The 24,110-nt window shown below is 41.7% G+C and overlaps 1 protein-coding gene across 1 annotated transcript in view; it reads left to right on the top strand.

Annotated features, from left to right (window-relative positions):
* Positions 1 to 24,110, top strand: part of ANP32B (acidic nuclear phosphoprotein 32 family member B) — a 43,985-nt gene that overhangs the window by 4,310 nt on the left and 15,565 nt on the right. The window contains exons 2-4 of the mRNA XM_053568004.1: positions 10,910 to 11,059; positions 14,530 to 14,652; positions 22,021 to 22,195. Coding sequence (XP_053423979.1) covers positions 10,910 to 11,059; positions 14,530 to 14,652; positions 22,021 to 22,195 — 448 coding nt within the window. The remainder of the gene's footprint in view (positions 1 to 10,909; positions 11,060 to 14,529; positions 14,653 to 22,020; positions 22,196 to 24,110) is intronic.

Genomic DNA, 24,110 nt, shown 5'->3' with positions numbered 1-24,110 from the left:
TAATTGGTTGCATAGCAACTAATTGGAGGTTTTTTCCTTGTTTAAAATACATCTTAGTCAAGGAAAGATAACAGGTAAGCCAAAAAAATAACAGATATCGATAAGCAGAAAGAAAATACAAGTCATATATGCCTATGTTGCCATCTGGCATTCTGATGTATAATCTACCAGAATGTTTAATTATTTTTTTCCTAAACTTGGATCGTGCTAATATTGTGTGTACTAGTTTGTTCGGTTTGGTTTAGGGAATTCTTTGAGTAGAGTCTCATTTACTCTCCCAGGCTGAGTGCAGTGGACACAATCATAACTTACTGCAGCCTCAAATTCCTGGGCTCCAGGATCCTCCTGCCTCAGCCTCCCAAGTATCTGGAACTACAGGTATATGCCACCACACCCTGCTAATTTCTTTCTTTTATAGACAGTGTCCTGCTGTGCTGCTGAGGGTTTTTTTTTTTTTAACAACGCAGCGAGCATCCCTGTTTCTTGGTCATAATTTTTGTTAAAAATTTTTTTATGGTCATAATTTTTTTATTTTACAATCTTTTTTTTTTTTTTGTAGAGACAGAGTCTCACTGTACCGTCCTCAGGTAGAGTGCCGTGGCGTCACACGGGTCACAGCAACCCCTAACTCTTGGGCTTACGCGATTCTCTTGCCTCAGCCTTCCGAGCAGCTGGGACTACAGGCACCCGCCACAACGCCCGGTTGTTTTCTTTGTTGCATTTGGCCGGGGCTGGGTTTGAACCCGCCACCCTCAGCACATGGGGCCGGTGCCCTACTCACTGAGCCACAGGCGCCGCCCTATTTTACAATCTTATTAATGTCTGCATAGATCATAATTTAACCATATCCTTAGGCTGTTTTCCAGGGTTTTTTGCTATTGTAAAAGGTGCTGAAATGAACATCTTCTGTGGGTTTTTTTTTCCTGCCATATTGCTTTTCAGAATGGTTCTCTTCTTACATACCCACCAGTACTATATGGGTGTTTCTTGATGCTAACTCCTCTGCTATGTAAACACATTTGAAAACCACTAATACAAATTTGTCATTTTGAAAACATTATTTTAGGCCAGGCTGGGTGTGGTGGCTATAATATAGTTCAAATTTTTCAATGAATGGTAGTAGAAAACATTACTATCTTTTTAATAACTAAAGAAAACAAGTAAATGAGAGTTAAGTAGGAAGTAGTATGGATTTTTCTTTCTTTCCTTTTTGAGACAGAATCTCACTTATTGCCGTTGGTAGAGTGCCCTCTGGTGTCACAGCTCACAGCAACCTCAAACTCTTGGGCTTAAGCGATTCTCTTGCCTCAGTCTCCCAAGTAGCTGAGACTACAGGCTTCTGCCACAATGCCTGGCTGTTTCTTGGTTGTAGTTGTCATTGTTGTTTGGCAGGCCCCAGGCTGAGTTCAAACCCGCCAGCTCAGGTGTGTGTGGCCGGCGCCCTAGCCACTGAGCTACAATCACCGGAGAAATTCTTTTTAATTTTTAAATGTTTATCCTAAATTTGTGTTTGAGAAAAGACAGTATTATTTGGAGGTAGAGGGATGAAGAAGAGTGAATATGGCCCACAAAGTTAAACTGTTCATCTTTAAGCAGAAGGCCAGCTACCTCTCTTGGACTAGCTCCCCAAGATGTACTCAAATGTACAAATGCCTACCTGACCTTCTCTTCTCAGATAACAGGAGGATTTGGGATATGAGAAACTAGGGCCTGTTCTCCTTTGATTAGGACCTCTGGTTTATTCTGGATTTGGGAAATTTGAGATTATATTGGCCGAGCCACACCCCTGGCTGCACTACTGTCTTTCAAAGCTGTTGTCTTCTTTACGAGTTATTCTGGATCCCTTCATACCCAAGAAAGAACGGGGGACAGCAGAGGCTTAGGCAACCTCTCTGGGGGCCCACTCAGAAACCCAGAGTTGATATAAAGATTATTTTAAATTGAAGGTATTTGAGAATTGGCTGAAGCAAAAAGAAGCATACTCTGGCAGCTTATCTGACTAAAACCAAACACTTGTAAGAAATGAGGGCTGATGTAAATTCTCTTTTAGGAGTGGGACTATTCCCAGGAGAGAAACCAAGAGCAAACCTAACGTTGTCTGACATTGTGGTACATACATGTAGCCCCAGCTACTCTAGAGGATGAGACAGAAGGATTCACTTTGTTTTGGGTTTAGGGAAGTTTGAGTTTGAGGCTGTAGTATGCTAGGATGGCACCTGTGAATAGTCACTGTGTTCCAGCTTGGATGACACAGTGAGAACCCAAACTCTAAAAAGAGATTTTTTTTTTTTTTAGGGCAGCACCTATGGCTTAGTGAGTAGGGCGCCGGCCCCATATATCGAGGGTGGAAGGTTCAAACCCAGCCCTGGCCATACTGCAACAAAAAAATAGCCGGTGTTGTGGCAGGCACCTGTAGTCCCAGCTATTTGGGAGGCTGAGGCAAGATAATTGCCTAAGTCCAGGAGTTGAAGGTTGCTGTGAACTATGTGACGTCATGGCACTCTACCGAGGGCGATAAGGTGAGACTGTTTCTACAAAAAAAATATACATTTTTTTAGCCGGGCGTTGTGGCGGGCGTCTGTAGTTCCAGCTACTCGGGAGGCTGAGGCAAGAGAATCGCTTAAGCCCAGGAGTTGGAGGTTGCTGTGAGCTGTGTGAGGCCACGGCACTCTACCGAGGGCCATAAAGTGAGACTCTGTCTCTACAAAAAAAATATATATATATATATATATATACATTTTTTTTTTTTTAGAAAAGTAAACCTACCATATAAATCACCTCTCTGAGGTAGTTTTATGGCTGTAAGAGAACAGACCACTAATACCAGTGTAGACAGACATTATCATAAAATTTCTTATCTAAAAATCCCATTTATCTTTCCTAAAGAAGCCTGTTCTTCCCAAACGAAGATTTACTCCTTCATTCCTTTCCTTTACTAAGTTAGGATTATAAACCCTAAATTCTAATCACCTGAGTTACCACATGGTGTATGTGCATTACACATGTAGATAAGCTTTTTTTTTTTTTTTTGTAGAGACAGAGTCTCATTGCCTTTAGTAGAGTGCCGTGGCCTCACACAGCTCACAGCAACCTCCAACTCCTGGGCTTAAGCGATTCTCTTGCCTTAGCCTCCCGAGTAGCTGGGACTACAGGCACCCGCCACAACGCCTGGCTAGTAAATAAATGTTTTTCTTTCTTCTTTTTTTATTTTTTGAGACAGAGCCTCAAGCTGTCACCCCAGGTAGAGTGCTGTGGCGTCACAGCTCACAGCAACCTCCAACTCCTGGGCTCGAGTGATTCTCCTGCCTCCGCCTCCAAAGTAGCTGGGACTACAGGCGCCTGCCACAAGGCCCGGCTATTTTTTGGTTGTAGTTGTCTTTGTTTGGCAGGCCCAGGCTGGATTCGAACCCTGCACCTCAGGTGTATGTGGCTGGCGCCTTAGCCGCTTGAGCCACAGGCGCCGAGCTGTAAATAAACATTTTTCTACAATTAAATCTCTCTTTTTTTTTACTTAATTTTAAATCATAGCTATGTACATTAATGCGATCATGGGGCACCATACATTGGTTTTATAAACAGTTTGACACATTTTCATTACACTGGTTAATATAGCCTTCCTGGCATTTTCTTAGTTATTGTGTTAAGACAGTTATATTCTACATTTACTTTTTTTTTTTTGTAGAGACAGAATCTGCCCTTGGTAGAGTGCCGTGGCGTCACACGGCTCACAGCAACCTCCAGCTCTTGCCTCAGCCTCCCAAGCAGCTGGGACTACAGGCGCCCGCCACAACACCCAGCTATTTTTTTTGTTGCAGTTTGGCCGGGGCTGGGTTTGAACCCACCACCCTCTGTATATGGGGCCAGTGCTCTACTCACTGAGCGACAGGCGCCGCCCTATATTCTCCGTTTACTAAGTTTCACATATACCCTTGTAAGATGCACCGCAGGTGTAATCCCACCTATCACCTTCCCTCTGCCCATCCTCCCCACTCCCTCTACAATTAAATCTCTTGTTTAATTTACAGGCCCTAGTCACTGACCTAAGAGAGTAGAGGAAAAGGTTTTCCTCCCTTAAACCTCTTCTCCTGCTTCTCTGTTACTAAAACAATTATTTCAGAATAGAATGCCTTTTCACCAAGGTCCTCTTTAGAATTTTAAACAACTTTTTTTTTTTTTTTTTGTAGAGACAGAGTCTCACTTCATGGCCCTCGGTAAAGTGCTGTGGCCTCACAGCTCACAGCAACCTCCAACTCCTGGGCTTAAGCGATTCTCTTGCCTCAGCCTCCCGAGTAGCTGGGACTACAGGCGCCCGCCACAACGCCTGGCTATTTTTTGGTTGCAGTTCAGCCGGGGCGGGTTTGAACCCGCCACCCTCGGTATATGGGGGTCGGCGCCTTACCTACTGAGGCACAGGCGCCGCCAGAATTTTAAACAACTTTTAAGGCTACTGATGGGATTTTCAGACTTGTTATCCTTGGGCACAGCCCTAAGTGGGACCCTCTCATGGGTCTCTGTTTTATGCAGTAATTCCTAATCCGGCTTATTCCTCAGTGGCTTATTGTATTGCTTAGAGGTCTGTTCTGGGGGTAGCACAGTTCTTTACATTCTCAGCCTTCCTGGAAAACTCCAGGGACATGCTTTTTCTGTGTGTAGCCGTATAGCCCTCTGCCTTACTCACCCTAATATATTATGTTGCCTTTTACTGGTGGAGAAAATTCAAGGTTTCACTCAGATGTACATTCCCTGAAGGTCTCTCCCATTTATACACTCACCTCTATGTATATCCATCTTACCCTTTTCTTCTCCATAGGTAGAGCTGTTTGACTTTTTTTTTTAATAGAGACAGAGTCTCACTTTGTCACCCTTGGTAGAGTGCTATGGCATCACAGCTCACAGCAACCTCCAGCTCTTGGGGTTTAGGAGATTCTCTTGCCTCAGCCTCCCGAGTAGCTGGGACTATAGGTGCCCGCCACAACGCCCAGCTATTTTTTTTTTTTGAGACTGTCTCAAGCTGTCACCCTGGGTAGGGTGCTATGGCATCACAGCTCACAGCAACTCTTGGGCTTAAGAGAGTCTCTTGCCTCAGTCTCCCAAGTAGCTGGGACTATAGGCACCTGCCAAAATACCTGGTTATTTTTTTTATTTATTTATTTTTTTTTTTGTAGAGACAGAGTCTCACTGTACTGCCCTCGGGTAGAGTGCCGTGGCGTCACACGGCTCACAGCAACCTCTAACTCTTGGGCTTATGCGATTCTCTTGCCTCAGCCTCCCAAGCATCGGGACTACAGGCGCCGGCCACAACGCCCGGCTATTTTTTTTGTTGCAGTTTGGCCAGGGCTGGGTTTGAACCCGCCACCCTCGGCATATGGGGCCGGCGCCCTACTCACTGAGCCACAGGCACCGCCCCAATACCTGGCTATTTTTGTTGCTGTTATTGCAGTTGTCCTTGTTACTTTAGCTGGCCCGGGCCAGGTTTGAACCCACCAGCCTCGGCTGTAACCATTGTGCTACGAGTGCTGAGCCCTCACTCACAGTCTTGACACAAACCTCCTATGCAATACTACTGACAAACCTATGACCATTTTTTCCCTGTTCAGCAGTTATAAAGGCTCCTATACTGAGATAGGGGAACTAGAACAGACATAATGAATCGAATCGTCTAGCAGTGTCTTTTTTAAGCTTTATTTTTTAATAGATTAATAATCACATTGTTGAAACTAAATAAATTCATACAGAAAAGCCTTCCCAGCCTCACTTCTCTCCCTGTAGATATTACTGAGAGATTTTTATATACATACATATAAGAGAGTGAATATGTGACACATCACAGATTCTATACATTTCTCATCCCACAGTGCACCCTGAAAATGAGTCCCTTATTTTTTCCCACAATCCTAACACTTGAGTTTTTAAATGAGCCCCTCATTGATGAGCATTTTAGTTTTTTCCATCCTAACTCCTATGCTTTATTGTTTTAGTATTTGGGGACAGGTACAATAAAATATGAGCTTTAGATTGGATGACTTATAAACAATAGAAATTTATTGCTCACAGTTTTGGTGGCCAAGAAGTTCACAGTCAAGGCACCAGCAGATTCAGTGTCTGGGAAAGCCTTCCATGCTTCAGAGGTGGTGACACCCTTTTGCTGTGTCCTCACATGGCAGAAGAAACAGAAGGGACAAGGCTGTTCCTTTCAGCCACTTTTTATAGGGTCACTAATCCCATTCATGAGGGCAGAGCCCTTGTGACTTAAATCACTTCCCCAAAGGCCTCACTTCTTTATCACTTTGAGTATTTAGATTTCAACATATTAATTGGGGGACAGCAACATTCAGACCATAGCACTTACAAGCCTTACTAGATGTTTGAAACTAATGCTTGAAGCATGCAACTTCACACTCCTATTTTTTGGTTGTAATTGTTGTCATTAGGCAGGCCTGGGCTGGATTTGAACCCTCCAGCTCCAGTGTATGTGCCTGGTGCTCTAGCCTCAGAGCTATAGGCGCCGAGCTAAGTTACATGCTTCTATTACAACCTCTGCCCTAATGACTGTCAATGCAGAGCTAAAACCCAAACCTCCCCTGAACACCAGACCCACATGTCTAGCTGCCTGTGCATACTTTTTTTTCTTTTTTCTTTTTTCTTTTTTTTTTTTTTTTTGCCTATGGATGTTTTATCTATCTATCCCATCACATGGGAATCTTAAACTTGGTGTCCCTTATGGTATTTATTACATTCCCCCTCAAAAAGCTTTTCTTTTTATTTCTATCTAGGTCAGTGTTGGTCAGTGGTGTTTTGTTTTGTTCTGTTTTGTTTTTTGTTCCTTCGAAACAAGAGTCTTATTATGTTGCCCTCGGTAGAGTGCTGTGGTATTACAGCTCACAGCAACCTCGAACTCTTAGGCTTAAGCGATTCTCTTGCCTCAGCCTCTCAAGTAGCTGGGACTACAGGTGTCAGCCACAGCGCTCAGCTGTATTTTGGTTGCAGTTATCGTTGTTTAGCAGGCCAGGGCTGGGCTTAGACCTTAGACACACCAACTTCAGTGCTGGTGCCCTACTCACTGAGCTATGGGCGCCAAGTCTGGTCAGTGTTTTTTTTTTTGTTTGTTTGTTTTTTGTTTGTTTGGGGGGTTTTTTTTGCAGTTTTTGGCCAGGGCTGGGCTTGAACCCCCCACCTCTGGCATATGGGGCTGGTGCCCTACTCCTTTGAGGCACAGGCGCTGCCCCCAGTGTTTTTTAACCTTTTTAAAAATATCAAGGCACACTTGAACCTATAGTTAAACTTCCATGGCACATTTAGATTAGTGGTTCTCAACCTTCCTGATGCCGCGACCCTTTTCATTGCTAAAATAATTTTATGGTTGGGGTCACCACAACATGAGGGAACTGTATTAAAGGGTTGCAGCATTAGGAAGGTTGAGAACCACTGATTTAGATTATATTGATTTAAAAAAAAATGCTGTGCTTTGAACTTCTTTCAAAAATAATTTTTTTTAAGTTTTTTTTTTTTCTTTTTTTTTTCCCCCTCACTTTGTCACCCTTGGTAGTGTGCGTGGCATTACACCTCACAGCAACCTCCAACTCCTGGACTTAGGCAATTCTCTTGCCTCAGCCTCCTGAGTAGCTGGGACCACAGGTGCCTGCCACAACACCCGGTTATTTTTTGTTGCAGTTTGGCGCGGGGCTGGGTTCGAACCTGCCACCCTCAGTATATGGGGCTGGCACCCTACTCACTGAGTCACAGGCACCGCCCAATTTTTAAAAGTTTTTGAGGCACACTGGTTGAAAGTCATTGATCTAGGTAAATGACTAGTTCTCTAAACCAAAACCTCAATTTCTCCCCCATCATTTTCCAGACCCAACAATTAAACCTGTACGTTTCAACCACTTTTAACACACCCCATCCCCACTTTTCTCCTCTTGATCTTATTCTGCTGTTTGGTTCAACAAATACATTCTAGCCAATATTTGAATTCTCTGTGGTAGTTCTTGAAGATCTATTGTAGTGGTTAAAGTGGAATTTTACCAGTTGAGGAAATATCTTCTTTTTTATTTATTTATTTATTTATTTTTGTAGAGACAGAGTCTCACTTTATGGCCCTCGGTAGAGTACCATAGCATCACACAGCTCACAGCAACCTCCAACTCCTGGGCTTAAGCGATTCTCTTGCCTCAGCCTCCCGAGTAGCTGGGACTACAGGCACCCGCCACAATGCCCGGCTATTTTTTGGTTGCAGTTTGGCTGGGGCCAGGTTTGAACCCGCCACCCTCGGTATATGGGGCCGGCGCCCTACTCACTGAGCCACAGGCACCGCCCTTGAGGGAATATCTTAAGAGGTGATTTCACTCAGTGGACTGGGGATGCAATATGGCAGTTCTTTTAAAATAGCATATTAGTGTCATTTTGTGTAACATTTTTGGAATCTGGAGAGATTTGGACAGAGTCATAGAAAACCTCCCAAATGAATTGGGAACATTACAGTTGTATTGAAGTTACTGTTCATGTGGATGGGTGATTGTAGGTGACCTTTTTTAAAAAATAATGCTTAATTGGATATGTTTAGTTTTTTTAATACAGAAGGAATAATTTAAGCATTGCACATTGTATATCAAATCATCACATTTTACCCCATAAGTTTATATGGTTATGATTTAATAAAAATTAAGTTTAAAAAAAAAAAAAAACAGAAGAAATACATGCTTGTAAAAAACTTAGTTCAGATATGATTAAAGTAAATAGTGTCTGGCATTCTCACACTCCCTTTACCCAGAGACTGTTTTCTGTACATTTACGATGTTCCAAGCACACTCTCTACTACAACTTTATGGAAACTGAGGCATAGAAAGGTTAAGTGACTCGCTCAAGTTCACACAGGTTCTGAGTGCCAGAGTAGAGCCAGGATTCCAGTGCAGACATCTGTGTCCAGAGCCCAGCTTTTGTCACAGTTGAACTCTCAACGTTTCAGATGTACTGTTTTCTTCTTGGAAGAGGGCATTGGTATCTAGAGAAAAGAGGAGAGAAGGAAGGGAAGAAGTAAAAGGATGCCTGTGTGCATCCTAAAACCAGGGCTTCTGAAGAGGAAGTAGACAGAGTAGTAAGAAGTGGTAAGGCACGTAAGGGCATTGTGGGTACGACTGGCTTGAAATCAGTTTCCTTCTAAACAGAGGGAAGGAAATGGTGGTACAGAGAATAACAAGTACCTACTTTATGACTGATAGCTGTTACTAGAGCAGCATTGCTGGATTTCCTGTGAGAAGATGACGTTGTGAACTCTAGTTTCATTTTCAAACTGTGTGTGTGCGTGCACATGCATTCATGCTTGATTAATGCTGTTAAACTAGGTAGGTTCACTGCAAGAATGCTTTTGTGGGGTTAGTTAAAAACTAATTTGTGGCCAGGCCTGGTAGTTCACACCTGTAAACCTAGCACTCTGGGAGGCTGAAGTCAGTGGATTGCTTGAGTTCAGGAGTTCAAGATAAGCCTGAGCAAGAGCAAGACCCTATCTCTACTAAAAAGTAGAAAAACTATCCAGGATTGTGCCCGGGCATTGGTAGTTCTAGCTACGCAGGGGGCTGAGGCAAGAGGATTGCTTGAGCCCAGGAGTTTGAGGTTGCTGTTAGCTGTGACACCAGAGCACTTAACCCCAGGGTGACTGAGTGAGACTCTGTCTTTAAAAAAAAAAAACTGTGTGCCTATTGCTCAGTGGTTCGGGCACCAGCCACATGCTCCATGTCTGGTGGGTTCAAACCCGGCCTGGGCCTGCTAAACAGACAAAAAAAGATAGCTGGATGTTGTGGCAGGTGCCTGTAGTCCCAGCTACTAGGGAGGCTGAGACAAAAGAGAATCACTTGAGCCCAAGAGTTTGAGGTTTCTCTGAGCTATGATGCTGTGGCACTCTACTGAGGATGACAAAGTAAGACTGTCTCAATTAAAAACAAAACAAAACTAGACGGCGCCTGTGGCTCAGTGGTAGGGCACTGGCCCCATATACCGAGAGTGGTGGGTGCCTGTAGTCCCAGCTACTAGGGAGGCTGAGGCAAGAGAATCACCTAAGCCCAGGAGTCGGAGGTTGCTGTGAGCTATGTGATGCCAGGACACTCTACCAAGGGTGATAAAGTGAGACTGTCTCTTAAAAAAAACAAACAAACTAATTTTCATCATTAAGTAGATCAAAGCAGGTTAAAAAGTTGCAAGTTTCAGTGACCACAGAGCCAGAATGGCAGCAGGAATAACCATGGTAGATCTAACAAGTAGACTTGTTCATTATATAACCAGTATTCAGAATCCTCATACGTTATAACCCTTACATGGATTTGAATTCTGAAAAAGGAACCTAACTTAATGTTTAACAGTCTCTCCCCTGAAAAGATTTTTGTCATATATAAATCAGGTCATTGTTTTGGACTCTTGCATCTTGATTCCTTTCCAGTGTCAAGATAATCTTGGTAAAGATTAATGTAAGAAGAGTTTGAAAATGTGTTAGTGTAGAAACCGCTAGCCAGAATCTCCTAGTGATACTGACAGGAAACATAAAACTTTCCTCTTTTTCTGTGGTCATCTTACGCGTTTTAAGATAGCTTTAGCCTAAAGGGGTGTCTTCACTCTGCATTTGCATTTAGATAAAGCTACTTTTGGGACAACAGACTTAGGTAAAGGAATAGGGATATACTTTCACTTACATCTTAAAAACCTCAGTTTCTGTTTCCACAAAATAGTGTATGTATATTGTTGATACATCATTCCATCTTTGAACCTATTCACATATTGCTACTAAAGACTTAATATATTCTTCGTTTATAACTAAGAACTAGGTCTAAGTAAGAGGCTGCTGCTATATATGGGTGTTTTTGCATGTTTGTTTTCAGTATGTTTTTGAAAGCTTACCCTTTTTTTTCTTTGTTATCCACAGGTTCGAGAACTTGTCTTGGACAATTGCAGATCAAATGATGGAAAAATCGAGGGCTTAACAGCTGAATTTGTGAACTTAGAGTTCCTCAGTTTAATAAATGTAGGCTTGATTTCAGTTTCAAATCTCCCGGAGCTACCTAAATTGAAAAAGGTAAGTACTAACAGTAAAAGAGAATCATCCTGAGAAGGGAAAATGCATGATTTTACCTGTAAGGACACATTCAGTATAGCAGAAAGCACATAGCCCTTGGAACTGGGCAAATATGGGATTGAATTCCAGCTGTATCTTTCCCTTAATGGGTGATCTTCTCCAGATTACCTACCTAATCTCTTTAAGGCCTGACTTCCTCACCTGTAAACTGGTGACATTACTTGACCTGGCAGAATTGCTTTGGTGTTTGGAAATAATGCATGTTGGATGCCCAATAGATAGTAGTTATGAAGAATGAGTATTGGGTTTTTTGAGTAATTTATTGACATTAATTCATTGTTACAGTGTTAGTTAACTAGGTTTTGTTAGTACAGTCTGGTTCAGGAACCACAGGTGCCTTCCACTTTCCACATTTTATGTTTGTAGAATAAGGCTAAGTTTAAGTAAAGACTTCAGATTTATAGTCTATGATAATTCAAACCCATTATGTAATTTTAATGACTAGAAAGTTTAAAATATGTTGTGATTGACTAGAATAATTCAGTATAACAAATTACTGTGTTTCCTCTTCCTGGTTGATGGCTCATTGTTAGTGTTTTACTATTGTAATTATAACCAGTTTTCTATCCCCTTCCAATTCCTCCCCTCCCCACAAAAGTACAAAATGCTAAAGAAAAAAGTCTCATCTTGTCCTTGCACATTTAACTGTCACAGAACCCCAGAATGTCAGAGCTGAAAAACACTTTGATTCTAGTCCAGCCCCTTGTTTTTATGGATATAGCAAAGACCGAGAAAGGTATAGTAATTTGCCTTCAGTGGCTGACAGAAGTGGTTAGTGCTAAAGCCCCTATCTCCTAACCTTTTGCATTTCATAGGAAAAGATGTGTGGTTATCTAAATCTTGCATAATTCTCTATTGTTTTAGTATTCACTTTATTAGAAGACTTCAACAAATTGAAGCTTTTATTTAAACAAAGACATACAGAGCATTCATAAACTTTAGGTAAAGGGCAGGTAGGTTTTTTCTTGCTTGGTGGAGTTGGGGGGTTTAGATAAGTACATGAATTAAAAACTAGAAGTTTTTGTTGTGTGTGTGTTTGTTTTCTTTTTCTTTCTTTGCCTTCATTAAGTAAATAAATGGTTAGCAAGTCCTCACGAGTTTCAGGTAGTAGTGTTTTTTGCGTGGGGGGGGGGAGCGTGATCAGTCTCACTTTGTTGCCCTCAGTACAGTGTCACGGCGTCATAGCTTACAACAACCTCAGATTCTTGGGCTCCAGTGATCCTCTTGCCTCAGCCTCCTGAGTAGCTGAAACTACAGGTGCCTGCCACAACTCTGGGCTATTTTTAGACACAGGATCTCGCTTTTGGCTCAGGCTGGTCTCAAACGCCTCGTCTCAGCCTCCCAGAGTGTTAGAATTACAGGCATAAGCCACTGTGCCTGGCCTCAGGTAGTATGTAGTGTTTCTGATGAGAAATTTCCCCCTTCTAAGCATCTACTTTAGAAGTTCAAGTATAATCCTTTTATATTTGTATAGCTGTTATCAGTGACATTGGACTCTCTGATTAGCCCAATTAAACAGAAGATGGCTTTTGCTAAAGTTTACATAAACTCAGTGCTAGAAGATTATTAGTCTATGTTTTGTGTTCTGTTTTGCTTTCCTAGCATCCTTATATAATTTCCTGAATTATTGTCTCTGTACTATCAGACTTAGGCAGAAAGTCAACCTATCAATGACCATTCATATGGGAATTTTACGAAATCTTTCTTAGGTTTTTAAATACTAATCACATGCCTTATAGAGTAAATGAAGATGATCATGCTTAAAGGTAGACCCAGTGTTCTCATAGCTGATAAGGACTTTATTTTTTTCCTACCCCAGAGCACAGACTATTACTACTAAGAAACAAATAAAAAAAAATTTGATGTACAAATGTCATGAGTTTCTTAAATTTACACATTTATTTCATTTCAAAATACATACACTGGTAAATGCTTCGGTGGATTGCATTGTTATTCGTACTCTCTAAGATAGTCATGTTGAAAAGATATGACTATTACATGTGATAGTGTAATCACATGGTCTGAAAATATGAGAAAAGTTGTCTGTATTTTGATTCGCTAAAATCACCAATAAAGCTAACACTTGAATCTTTGATCATAGACTTGTATTTTTAAGTCTAGAACGTAACTAGGCATTTGAAAGTTCCTCTCCTCTGCATCATGTAGTACATTGCATTGCATGCCAAAGACTTCATTGTATGAGATTTTCATGTTCTTCTAGACACATAGCATAATGGAGTCGGTGTGGGTGCTTAACAAGCCGCACTGCCTGGCTTCAGATTACAGGCCCACCACATTAACAGTTGGGCAAGTTAAGTATTCTCTTTGTAGTTCATTTTCCTCATCTGTAAATGGGCGTAGTAATTCTACCTGCCCTATAGGGTTGTTGTGAGATCAAATTAACTAATGTATTTCTCATGTTTTGAAGAGTGCCTGGCACTTAAGAACTATAGGTAAGAGTAAGATACGGTTGCGTGGTGGTGGCTCAAAGGAGTAGGGTTTCGGCTCCATATACCGGAGGTGGCATGTTCAAACCTGGCCCCAGCCAAAAACTGCAAAAAAAAAGAGTAAGATATGGTTGTTAATGTTGGTGCTTTAAAAAAGAGAATTGGAACCAGCTGTGTGGCCTGAGTTTTCTTGTCTACAAAAGGAACAGTTTAAATAAGATGTTCTCCAGTGTTTTTCAGGCTCCAACTCCTTGTGGTCTAAGGTTTTATATTATGTATTCCTTGGTGAAGACTTACTCTTTCATTGGCACATCACTTGCTTGTGCTGCTTGACCTACAGCTAAGAAATCAGAGTAGGCACTAATAAAGGCTAGTGCCAGGTTTATGCGAATGGCCTCTGGGGAGCTGATTCATAACCTGAGGCTGTTGCCTCTCTCCCTTTTAGGGTCATGGAGCTTCTTTATGGGCTCATTCTGAGGTCTGTCCTGCTTCTGTGACCTTCAGAGTAGCATTCTTCAGTGCCACCTTGGGTTTTAAGTAGGCATTGTAAACTTTGCTTGGCATACAACATAAGCTATTCAGAATCAGGGACTGTTTCCCCTTTCTGGAGGGTATATACAGTATCACCACTTCTCAGAGACTTATGATTATTCTGATTTGTTTTGACCTAGGTTAGAAAATTGTATTCACTGAGGCCAGTTTTCAAGCAACTGTCATTATCTGGTTAAGAAAACAGTATACTTGTCACACTTCTGTCTCTTACCTTACTATGTCCCACACCAAATGTTGCTGGGGTCTATAAATTTACTTATTTGGGTTCAGTCCAAGTAAATGAACATACATGCTCTAATGTAAATAGGGCTCATTTGATATTGATAAGTATTAGAAGGCTGTATTTGCTATTTATAACACCCTTATGTTTTTCTGTGTTTGTGTGTGTGCTTGGTACATTTTCTCTTGCAGCTTGAGCTCAGTGAAAATAGAATCTTTGGAGGTCTGGATGTACTAGCAGAAAAACTTCCAAATCTCAAACATCTAAACTTGAGTGGAAATAAACTGAAAGATATCAGCATCTTGGCACCTTTGGTAAGAAATTGAGAATTTGAAAACTGGGGATTTGTCATTTTCATTTTCATATTCCTTTGTAGTGGAGGAAATTATTGGGAATAATAAATGATTGAGAAAGTGATGGTTTTTTACTTTTATAGGTGTCCCAATTTTAAAGATCAGAGCCTCTCAAATTACATGTATTCTTGTGGCTTTGTTCTCCCTGCCTGATATTATGAAGGCTTCTTTCAATAGGAAATTCTTGGGAGTTTTTGTTTATTTGGTCCTTGACTGTAGCCTTAAACATGTCTCTTAAAATTTTTTTCTAATTGGCCAAGCCATTCTGTACTTTTATCCTTGAACAGAAAAGGCTATTTATATTGGGTGGCATATGCGACTTGTAGATGGAACAATCAAGAACAGCTCCGATAAGGTTTAGGTCTTCTAATTCATGATCTTGTGCTCTAGCTTGATTACTGTTGCCTGAAGTTTTGTGTGGAAACCTCAAGATCCTTCCCTGTCTTTACATATTGGTATATGTTACAGAAAGCTGTTTAAATGCCACTTGTGTTGTAGATTGATTTGTTGTGTGACCTTGGGCAAATTTGTTTCTTCTCTCTGGGCCTCAGTTTCCTCATTTATGAAGCAGGGAGGACAATAATCCCTTTCTTACCTACCTCATTTAGGGATTCTGGGAAGGAAATAATGCAACGTACTTTATTTGTAAATTGGGGAGCTGTGCTAAAGGAGGGTCTAGTTGGTGTGGAAGTCAGTGGCCAGGGCTGGAGGTAGGGGGTTAATGCAGGTTCTAGGGAAGCACCACAGGCTGTGCTGTTTGGGAGAAGGTTAAGCAGTAGAGAGAGGCTACTTTCAGGTTCTAGAAGAGTGGGCCCAGGAGGATAAAATGTTTTTCTATGTTGTCTCTATTCTAATGACACAGTATATTAAAATACGTGGATTTTATATCACTTGTATAGAATACTCTGTTGATACTTTAGGGAATAATAGAGTTAAATTGTGCCTTTTTTTTTTTTTAATAGAGACAGAGTCTCCCTTTGTCACCTTCTGTAGAGTGCTGTCAGAGCTCACAGCAACCTCCAGCTCTTGAGTTTAGGCGATTCTCTTGCCTCATCCTCCTGAGTAGCTGGGACTATAGGTGCTGGGCACAACGCCCTGGCTATTTTTTGTTGCAGTTTGGCCGGGGCTGGGTCAAACCCACCACCCTCGGTTTATAGGGCTGGCATCCTACTCACTAAGCCACAGGCGCTGCCCAAACTGGCTTTTTTTTTTTTTTTTTTTTGTAGAGACAGAGTCTCACTGTACCGCCTGAGGGTAGAGTGCCGTGGTGTCACACGGCTCACAGCAACCTCTAACTCTTGGGCTTACGCGATTCTCTTGCCTCAGCCTCCCGAGCAGCTGGGACTACAGGCGCCCACCACAATGCCCGGCTATTTTTTTGTTGCAGTTTGGCCGGGGCTGGGCTTGAACCCATCACCCTCCGTATATGGGGCCGGCGCCCCACTCACTGAGCCACAGGCGCCACCCTGTGGCTTCTTTTAATGAAAAGGATTTCCTGTCAGAATTAGAGGGTCTTTTCCTTCCTAAACAAAAATTAAAATTCCACTCCAGTACCGATTTAATTACCTTTTACTGAATCTCTTTACTTCTACATTTCATTAAGTGGACCATTTTTAAAAGCTCATGTTTCTCTTAAGTGTCAGGAGCCTCTTTCTCACTTGTGCTTCATGAGTTTTACCCTTTAGTTCTGTTATAAATATGCTCAGATATTTGGGCTGCTTTATTTTTACTAGTTCTAGTCTTTTCCTCAAACCTATCACTATTTCCAATGTTTAAGCAGACATTTATTGAATTTTGCTGTATCCAAGGACCTTTTTTCTTTTTGGACACTGAGTCTCACTATGTCACCCTCGGTAGAGTGCTGTGGCATCACAAGCTTACAGCAACCTCAAACTCTTGGGCTTAAGCGATTCTCTTACCTCAGCCTCCTGAGTAGCTGGGACTACAGGCATCCGCCACAATGCTCAGCTATTTTTTGGTTGCAGTTATTATTGTTTAGCAGGCCTGGCCCGGGCTCGAACCCACCACCTTCAGTGTATGTGGCTGGCGCCCTACTCATTGAGCTACGGGCACTGAGCCTGTATCCAAGGACTTTAACATTTGCCCACTGCATCCTCATATAACCCAGGGAAAAGAGAATGACTATCTTCTTTTTAGAGAGCGCTTTTAGAAAGCTGAGGTTAGAGAGCTTCCAGATAAATGGCAGAGTAGGGATTCAAACCCAAGTCCACTGTTGTTTCCACTGCCTTTGGAACTTGTTCTTGTGCCACCTGCAAACTACTTCCCACATTTCCCTAAGCTAGTAATTCCAACAGGAGCACTAAATTAAGTGCCATGCTGTCTCAGTCACTTGGGTCACATAAGCCTTTGTGTAGTGGTTAATGACAGGGCATTAGGAATCCCCTCTCCCTCTCTCTTTTTTTTTTTCTTTTTAAGAACAGAGTATTGGAGATTACTTTTTCATGCTAGATCATTGGCTATTGCCTAATTCTCATGGCAACCTGATTCCACTTTGATTATCAGAAGCCTTTCTCTGTGTGCTAGAGGAATCTGATTCCTCTGGTACACACAGTTGCAGCAGAAGCAAATGTAATATATGGGAGTGGTTTGCTTGAGTGTTCCTGATCTGGTCAGGAAGGTTTGAGGGCCCCTTTGATGGCTGTGAAAGTCTCAGTGGCCCAGGATAGTGAAAGATGAGAAGTAGCCTTCATTTGTGTTATATTTACCATTTTGGGAGGCTCTTCTAGCCCCATACATTGTCCTGGGTGTTTAACGTGTATTACCTTATTGATACAAAATTATCTTATTAGTATACAAAGTTGATAGAGGTATCATGTCCCTTGTTTTACATTGAGGAAGCTAAGGCTTGGGTGAGGCTGAATCCCTGTCCAGAGTCACACACATTCTGTGGCAGATCCACAGTGCTACATGCCAGGCCTATCTGGAAAAGCCTGGCTCTTGCTATTCTGTTGTACTTGCTGTTCAGATTCCTGGGGTGCTGTGTTGGTCTCCTGAAGTTCTAACTTGGAATAAAGTAAATCTGTAGGAGGAAGTAAAGGGGGGAAATGTTGAGTTCATTTTGACTTCTGAAAGTATTCTTCGGTGGGGAAAAACACCATTCTCATCCTCATTAACCACATACATTTTGAACACCATCTACTTTGAGCCCAGTTCTTAACAGTCAATGCAATGATTGTGAATGCCTCTGCTTGCTACAGGGACATTAATCGAGAGACAAAGAAGGCATCAATTCAAACTTCCTTGGACACCTTTTTTAAGAGACCTGGGCCATCCAAATCATCCCCCAAAGCCCTTCTAAATTCTAAGAAGGCAAGCAAAATTATTGTTAATAAAATGTTTAATGTTTATTATGGCTAGCCTGTTAGCTTACATCAAATTTCTGGTATGATAGACTTGTAATTTTCTTAGCAGTATTTACATATTACATTGGATCCTGAATAATCTGTGTGTAGTGTATTTTGTGCCTTTTGAGCCTTAAAGCACAATTTTATCACTTTAAACAGTTCTAGAGGACTACAGTTATTTGGGATTTTTTTTTTTGTTTACTTGCTTTCATTTTCTAGCTACTCAGGCGTGTCCAGATTATTGGATGATGGGTGTTTTATTAGGAAATAGCCAAAATCCCATATAATCATACAGTTTCAGAAACAGCCCCATATGCTGGAATAGTCAGTAAAACTCAAGCAAGGCTTTGGGTACTGAAAAACATCAGAGGCTGTTTTTGTGATACTATTCCTAGGAAATAATTTTGAGATGTAAATGGCTCATTCCTTCTAAGTGGAAAATTTTTAGACTTAGCCTCTTTGGGATAACTGCCTAAATCTACTTATGGTTGTATCTTAGCTAGTATAGTCAGCCCTTGTGACGAGAAAGCCAGTAGCTAGCTAGTTGTCTGGGGTGACATTGCAACATTTTTTTCCTCTTTGGCAAGAAGTTATACCTGGACTTTGGAGGTCAGGCCTGCCCAGTAGGCAACCTAATCTGAAAGTTACATGATAAAAATGCAATTCTCCCTACCAGAAGGGCTAGGGATAGTTTTGTGAAAATGTTAGGGAACTGACTTAAATACAAGCCTGTTATTTGATCCACAAACTCTAGGATTGTTGAATATTAGGGGTTTGAGGGGCACAACATCTGTTGCTGTAAACCTTGCTGTGTGTTCCCTTGCTTGCTAAGTGTTCTCAAGGGCTACTTGGTGAGAATAAAACAAATGTGGGCACATCTTGACTGGGAAAATGAAGTTTCTTTCTGTGGAGGATCACATACTAGATAGATAACATACTAGGCTTTATAAGGCCATGTAGTCTCAGTCACAACTACTCAATGGCCACAAAAGGAGCCATGCACAGGTCATTACAAAAGCTTTGAGATACACAAAAAAAATCAGGAAATATAAAATCCACATGGAAAGAAACAAATGAGGCCCTCTCAGCAACACCAAAAAGCTGAGCAAATTGAAACTTGGACAGGTGAATCAGAAAGGGTGCTATTGACCGTGTTTCTTGGAAGTGAAATGATAGATCATGGGCGGCGCCTGTGGCTCAGTGAGAAGGGCTCCATCCCCATATACCAAGGGTGGCCGGTCCCAGCCCTGGCTGAACTGCAACAAAAAAATAGCCGGGCGTTGTGGCGAATGCCTGTAGTCCCAGCTTCTCGGGAGGCTGAGGCAAGAGAATCACCTAAGCCCAGGAGTTGGAGGTTGCTGTGAACTGTGATGCCACAGCACTCTACTGAGGCAATAAAGTGAGACTCTTGTCTTTACCCTCCAAAAAAAAAAAAAAAAATTAAAAAAGAAATAATGGATCATAATACAGTTAGTCTAAAAACTTTCTTTTTTTATTTGTTTATTTTTTTAGAGACAGTCTCTCACTTTGTCGCCCTCGGTAGAGTGCTGTGGTGTCAAAGCTCACAGCAACCTCCAACTCTTGGGCTTAGGCGATTCTCTTGCCCCAGCCTCCCGTAGCTGGAACTACAGGCACCCACCACAATGCCCGGCTATTTTTTGGATGGAGTTGTCATTGTTTGGCAGGCCCAGGCTGGATTCGAACCCACCAGCTCTGGTGTACGTGGTTGGCACCTTAGCTGCTTAAGCTATAGGCGCTGAGCCGTCTCAAAACTTATGTATGTATGACCTACGTACATAAACAGATGTGTGGCTCTGTTGTAATAAAACTTTATAAAAACAGGTGAACCAGAATTGGCCAGTGTACCACAGTTTGTCAGCCTCAGCTCTAGAGCTCTAGGCAGATTTTCACTTTTTTATCTCCCCAGTACCTCAGGTCCTTATAACAAGGTTTTGTTTTGTTTTGTTGCATTTCTTCCCAGGTCCCTATGAAAGTTGGAATAGCTCTCCACTAAAGTATCAGTCTTTTTTGGGGTGGCGGTGGGGGGAACTACAGGCGCTTGCCACAATGCCCAGCTATTTTTGTTTTTGTTGTTGCACTTGTCATTGTTGTTTGAACTTGCCAGCCTCGAACCACTGTGCTACAGGTGCTGAGCCAGGGCTGGGTTTGAACCCGTCACCTCTGGTATATGGGGCCAGCGCCCTACTCCTTGAGCCACAGGCGCCACCCAAGTATCAGTCTTCTAATCACCAACTTCATTTTTTTTTTTTTTTTTTTTTTTTTTGCGGTTTTTGGCCAGGGCTGGGTTTGAACCCACCACCTCTGGCATATGGGGCCGGTGCCCTACCCCTTTGAGCCATAGGCACCGCCCTGGTTTTTTTTTTTTTTTAAGAACTTATTTCATACAGAGATCTCTTAATGTTTGTTTTTTTTGGGGGGGGGGGAATTGGATTGTTTCCTTAGAGAATAAGTTTTTTGTCCTTAATTCAGACCCATTAAAGGTTACATTTATTGCCCTTATTCTAAAGGGTGCCAGAGAGAGTACTATTTTGCATTATTTGCCTTTTATAGTTGTTCCTTTTATCTATAAGGATTTTTTTTTTTTTTTTTTAGACAGTCTCCTCAGTTGCCCTGGGTAGAGTGCCATGGAGTCATTATACCTGAAGAAAGCTATAATGCAGCCTCAAACTCTTGGGCTCAAGAGATCCTCTTGTTTCAGCCTCATGAGTAGCTGGAGTATAGGTGCCTGCCACAAAGTCCAGCTGATTTTTTTTTTCTAATTTTCATAGAAAACTGTTGCTCAGGCTGGTCTTGAACTCCTGAGCTCAAGCAATTCACCCACCTCAGCCTTCCAGAATGTTGGGATTACAAGGGTGAGCCACTGCACCCAGCCTGCTGTCACTGCTTATTGCTATCTCCTGACTTGCTTGTAATAGAGCCTCTGTCCTCTCAATCTCTTAACTCACCCTTACAACTTAATAGATGTAGTATTGAAATATTAATATACTGGATATAATAAATAGAAGATCTGAGTAAAATTCATAGACATTTTCCTATCTCCTTCAACTACTCAGAAAACTTTTCTTGGATCAAGTTTTTATTGGTAGACCTTAAGTATTTTAGATAAATGCAACTGATTATTTCAAACAAATAAGGTATTGCAATAGAATTTCAAAGTTTGGTAAAATCAGAAGAGTTTTATATCATGAGAATCTGGTAATGTGTCAGTTTTTTCTCAAAAATGACAAAAGCAGGCGGTGCCTGTGGCTCAAAGGAGTAGGGGCACCAGCCCCATATGTTGGAGGTGGCGGGTTCAATCGCAGCCCTCACCAAAAAAAAAAAAAAGTTACAAAAGAAGAGTGTAATGTTTCTCTGTATTTTTGAAGTTCCAACTCTGAGTCCCTCTCCCTTTTCTCCAACTTGTATTGACTGTCTTCCTTGAAAATAGCTACATTGCCACATTTAATGTTTTTTGTATTTCATCTTCTAGTGTTTCACCTCTTATGTTCGAAGTAGAATTATAAGCACCTTGAGATTGAGGGCTGTGTAACAAATTTCTGGATTTTTTTCCTATACTACCACCCCAGACTGCTTGATACCCATCAAATTCTTATTTGCCATTTGATTACTCAACCATTAAAACTTAAGTTTGAACCAAATTTATTAACACTGTCTCATACTATGAAAAGAACTGGTTTTAATAAATTTATTCCAAATTTATATTTCTTTAGACTAATGCTGGCAGAAAAAGACATAGTTCTCTGGGAAAATAGATGTAGGAAAGGGAGGAACTAGTAAAAGGTTAGTAACCTAACATCAAGGTTGCAAAGAACTTGACGTGTTTTCTTAACATACAAGGCTGACTTTAGCAGCCAATCAAATATAAAGTTTTACCTCTTCAGAAAATGAGTCTGGTTGCTTATGTTTCATTGGTTTAAGAGTTGTTTTTGATCCTTTTCCTCAGAAAAAGTTGGAATGTCTAAAAAGCCTGGACCTCTTTAACTGTGAGGTTACTAACCTGAATGACTACAGAGAGAGCGTCTTCAAGCTCCTGCCCCAACTGAACTACCTGGATGGCTATGACCGAGAGGACCAGGAAGCCCCGGACTCAGATGCAGAAGTGGATGGTGTAGACGAAGGTGAGTGGGCTCAACATCCACTGAACTGGGTTCCTGCCTTTCCAGGGTCCTGATGAAAGCTACTGAATGTTCTTGCTTTGAGGAAAACAAATTTTATGTGTGTGTGTGTGTGTGTGTGTGTGTGTGTATCATAGGCATTCCATTAAATTTAGAGCTGGGGCCTATTTAAGAAGCTTTGGGGGCATTGAAGCCTTAAAATTGTTCAAGATAAAAATAGTTAAGTGGTCTTTGAATTTGGAGCTTGGAGAGTATAGAATGTGCTCTATCCCGTTGAAGTACTCAGAACAGTGATTTTCTTTTTTTTTTTTGTGGTTTTTGGCCAGGGCTAGGTTTGAACCTGCCACCTCCGGCATATGGGACCGGCGCCCTACTCCTTGAGCCACAGGCGCCACCCAGAACAGTGATTTTCAACTTGGTGTGCCATGAGTGGATTTTAAGCATGCCATGGAAACTTTTAAAGACCATTAATTAAATTATTTTCAAAAGATGTTCAAAGCACAGTAAATATATTTAGTTTTTTTTTTGATCAACATAATTAAAGTGTGCCACGAAAGTTTTAACTATTGGTTCAAGTGTGCCGTGAGATTTAAAAGGTTGAAAAACACTGACTTGGCGTGTACTCATGGTCTCTTGTATCCCAGCTGTTCCCCTTCTTGGTTACTGCTTCCTTATCCTTACAAACGCAGCAGCGTTGTCTGCACCTGCTGGAGACACTTCTTGACACTCGCTGACAAGGTTAGGGTCCTGTGCAGGTTAGACTGCCCTCTGGCTTCCTCCTGCAGGCTTGCAGCTCCATTATCTCTTCCTGTTATGCTACAATTATCTACTTAGGGGAGAAGCTGTCTTTTCTGTCTTTAATTCACATGGCATGGCACTTAGTAGGTACTAGGTACCTGTTTGTTATAGCCACAATAAAAATAAAATAGCTTTCCTGCCATTAATATATGACTAGAGTTTAAGAAGGTAATGATTTTAAGGTACTATATTGTCAGCTTCCATTTTTCATTAATAAGGAAAATAATGTCTAATTATAATATGGAATTGAAATGCTTCCCACTATTTTTGGCATTTGATCAAGGTTTTTCTATATCTGTTGTCTATAAGAATCTTTTTTTTTTTTTTTTGTGGAGACAGAGTCTCACTGTACCACCCTCGGGTAGAGTGCCAGGGCATCACACGGCTCACAGCAACCTCTAACTCTTGAGCTTACGCGATTCTCTTGCCTCAGCCTCCTCAAGCAGCTGGGACTACAGGCGCCCGCCACAACACCCGGCTATTTTTCTGTTGCAGTTTGGCCGGGGCCGGGTTTGAACCCGCCACCCTCGGCATATGGGGCTGGCACCCTACTCACTGAGCCACAGGCGCCGCCCGTCTATAAGAATCTTTTTATGTGTATATTTTCTAGCATGAATATTCCTCCTGATCAGCTTATGTTTCTCTTGCACTGACTTGTTTATTGAGACTTGGTTTTTTAGAATTTCTGATGTTAAAAAAAACAAAAAAAAAAGAATTTCTGATGTTGTTGGACTTCATGTTATTCTTTTTGAAGCATTTTTTTTCCTATGACAGACTAGAGAAAAGATGAAACGTTATTTTAGAAGTCTCAAATTGGCTCAGCACTTGTGGCTCAAGCAGCTAAGGCGCCAGCCACATACACCTGAGCTGGTGGGTTCGAATCCAGCCTGAGCCCGCCAAACAACAACAGCTGCAACCAAAAAATAGCCGGGCCTTGTGGCAGACACCTGTAGTCCCAGCTACTTGGGAGGCTGAGGCAGGAGAATCGCTTGAGCCCAGGAGCTGGAGGTTGCTGTCAGCTGTGATGCTACAGCACTCTACACAGGGTGACAGCTTGAGGCTCTGTCTCAAAAAAAAAAAGTCTCAAATTGAGCAGTAAAAATATTATGAAGTTTGGGTA

This window comes from Nycticebus coucang, chromosome 2 (genome assembly GCF_027406575.1).
Source record: "Nycticebus coucang isolate mNycCou1 chromosome 2, mNycCou1.pri, whole genome shotgun sequence".
NCBI lineage: Eukaryota > Metazoa > Chordata > Mammalia > Primates > Lorisidae > Nycticebus > Nycticebus coucang.
This window is presented reverse-complemented; position numbering and strand designations above follow the sequence as displayed.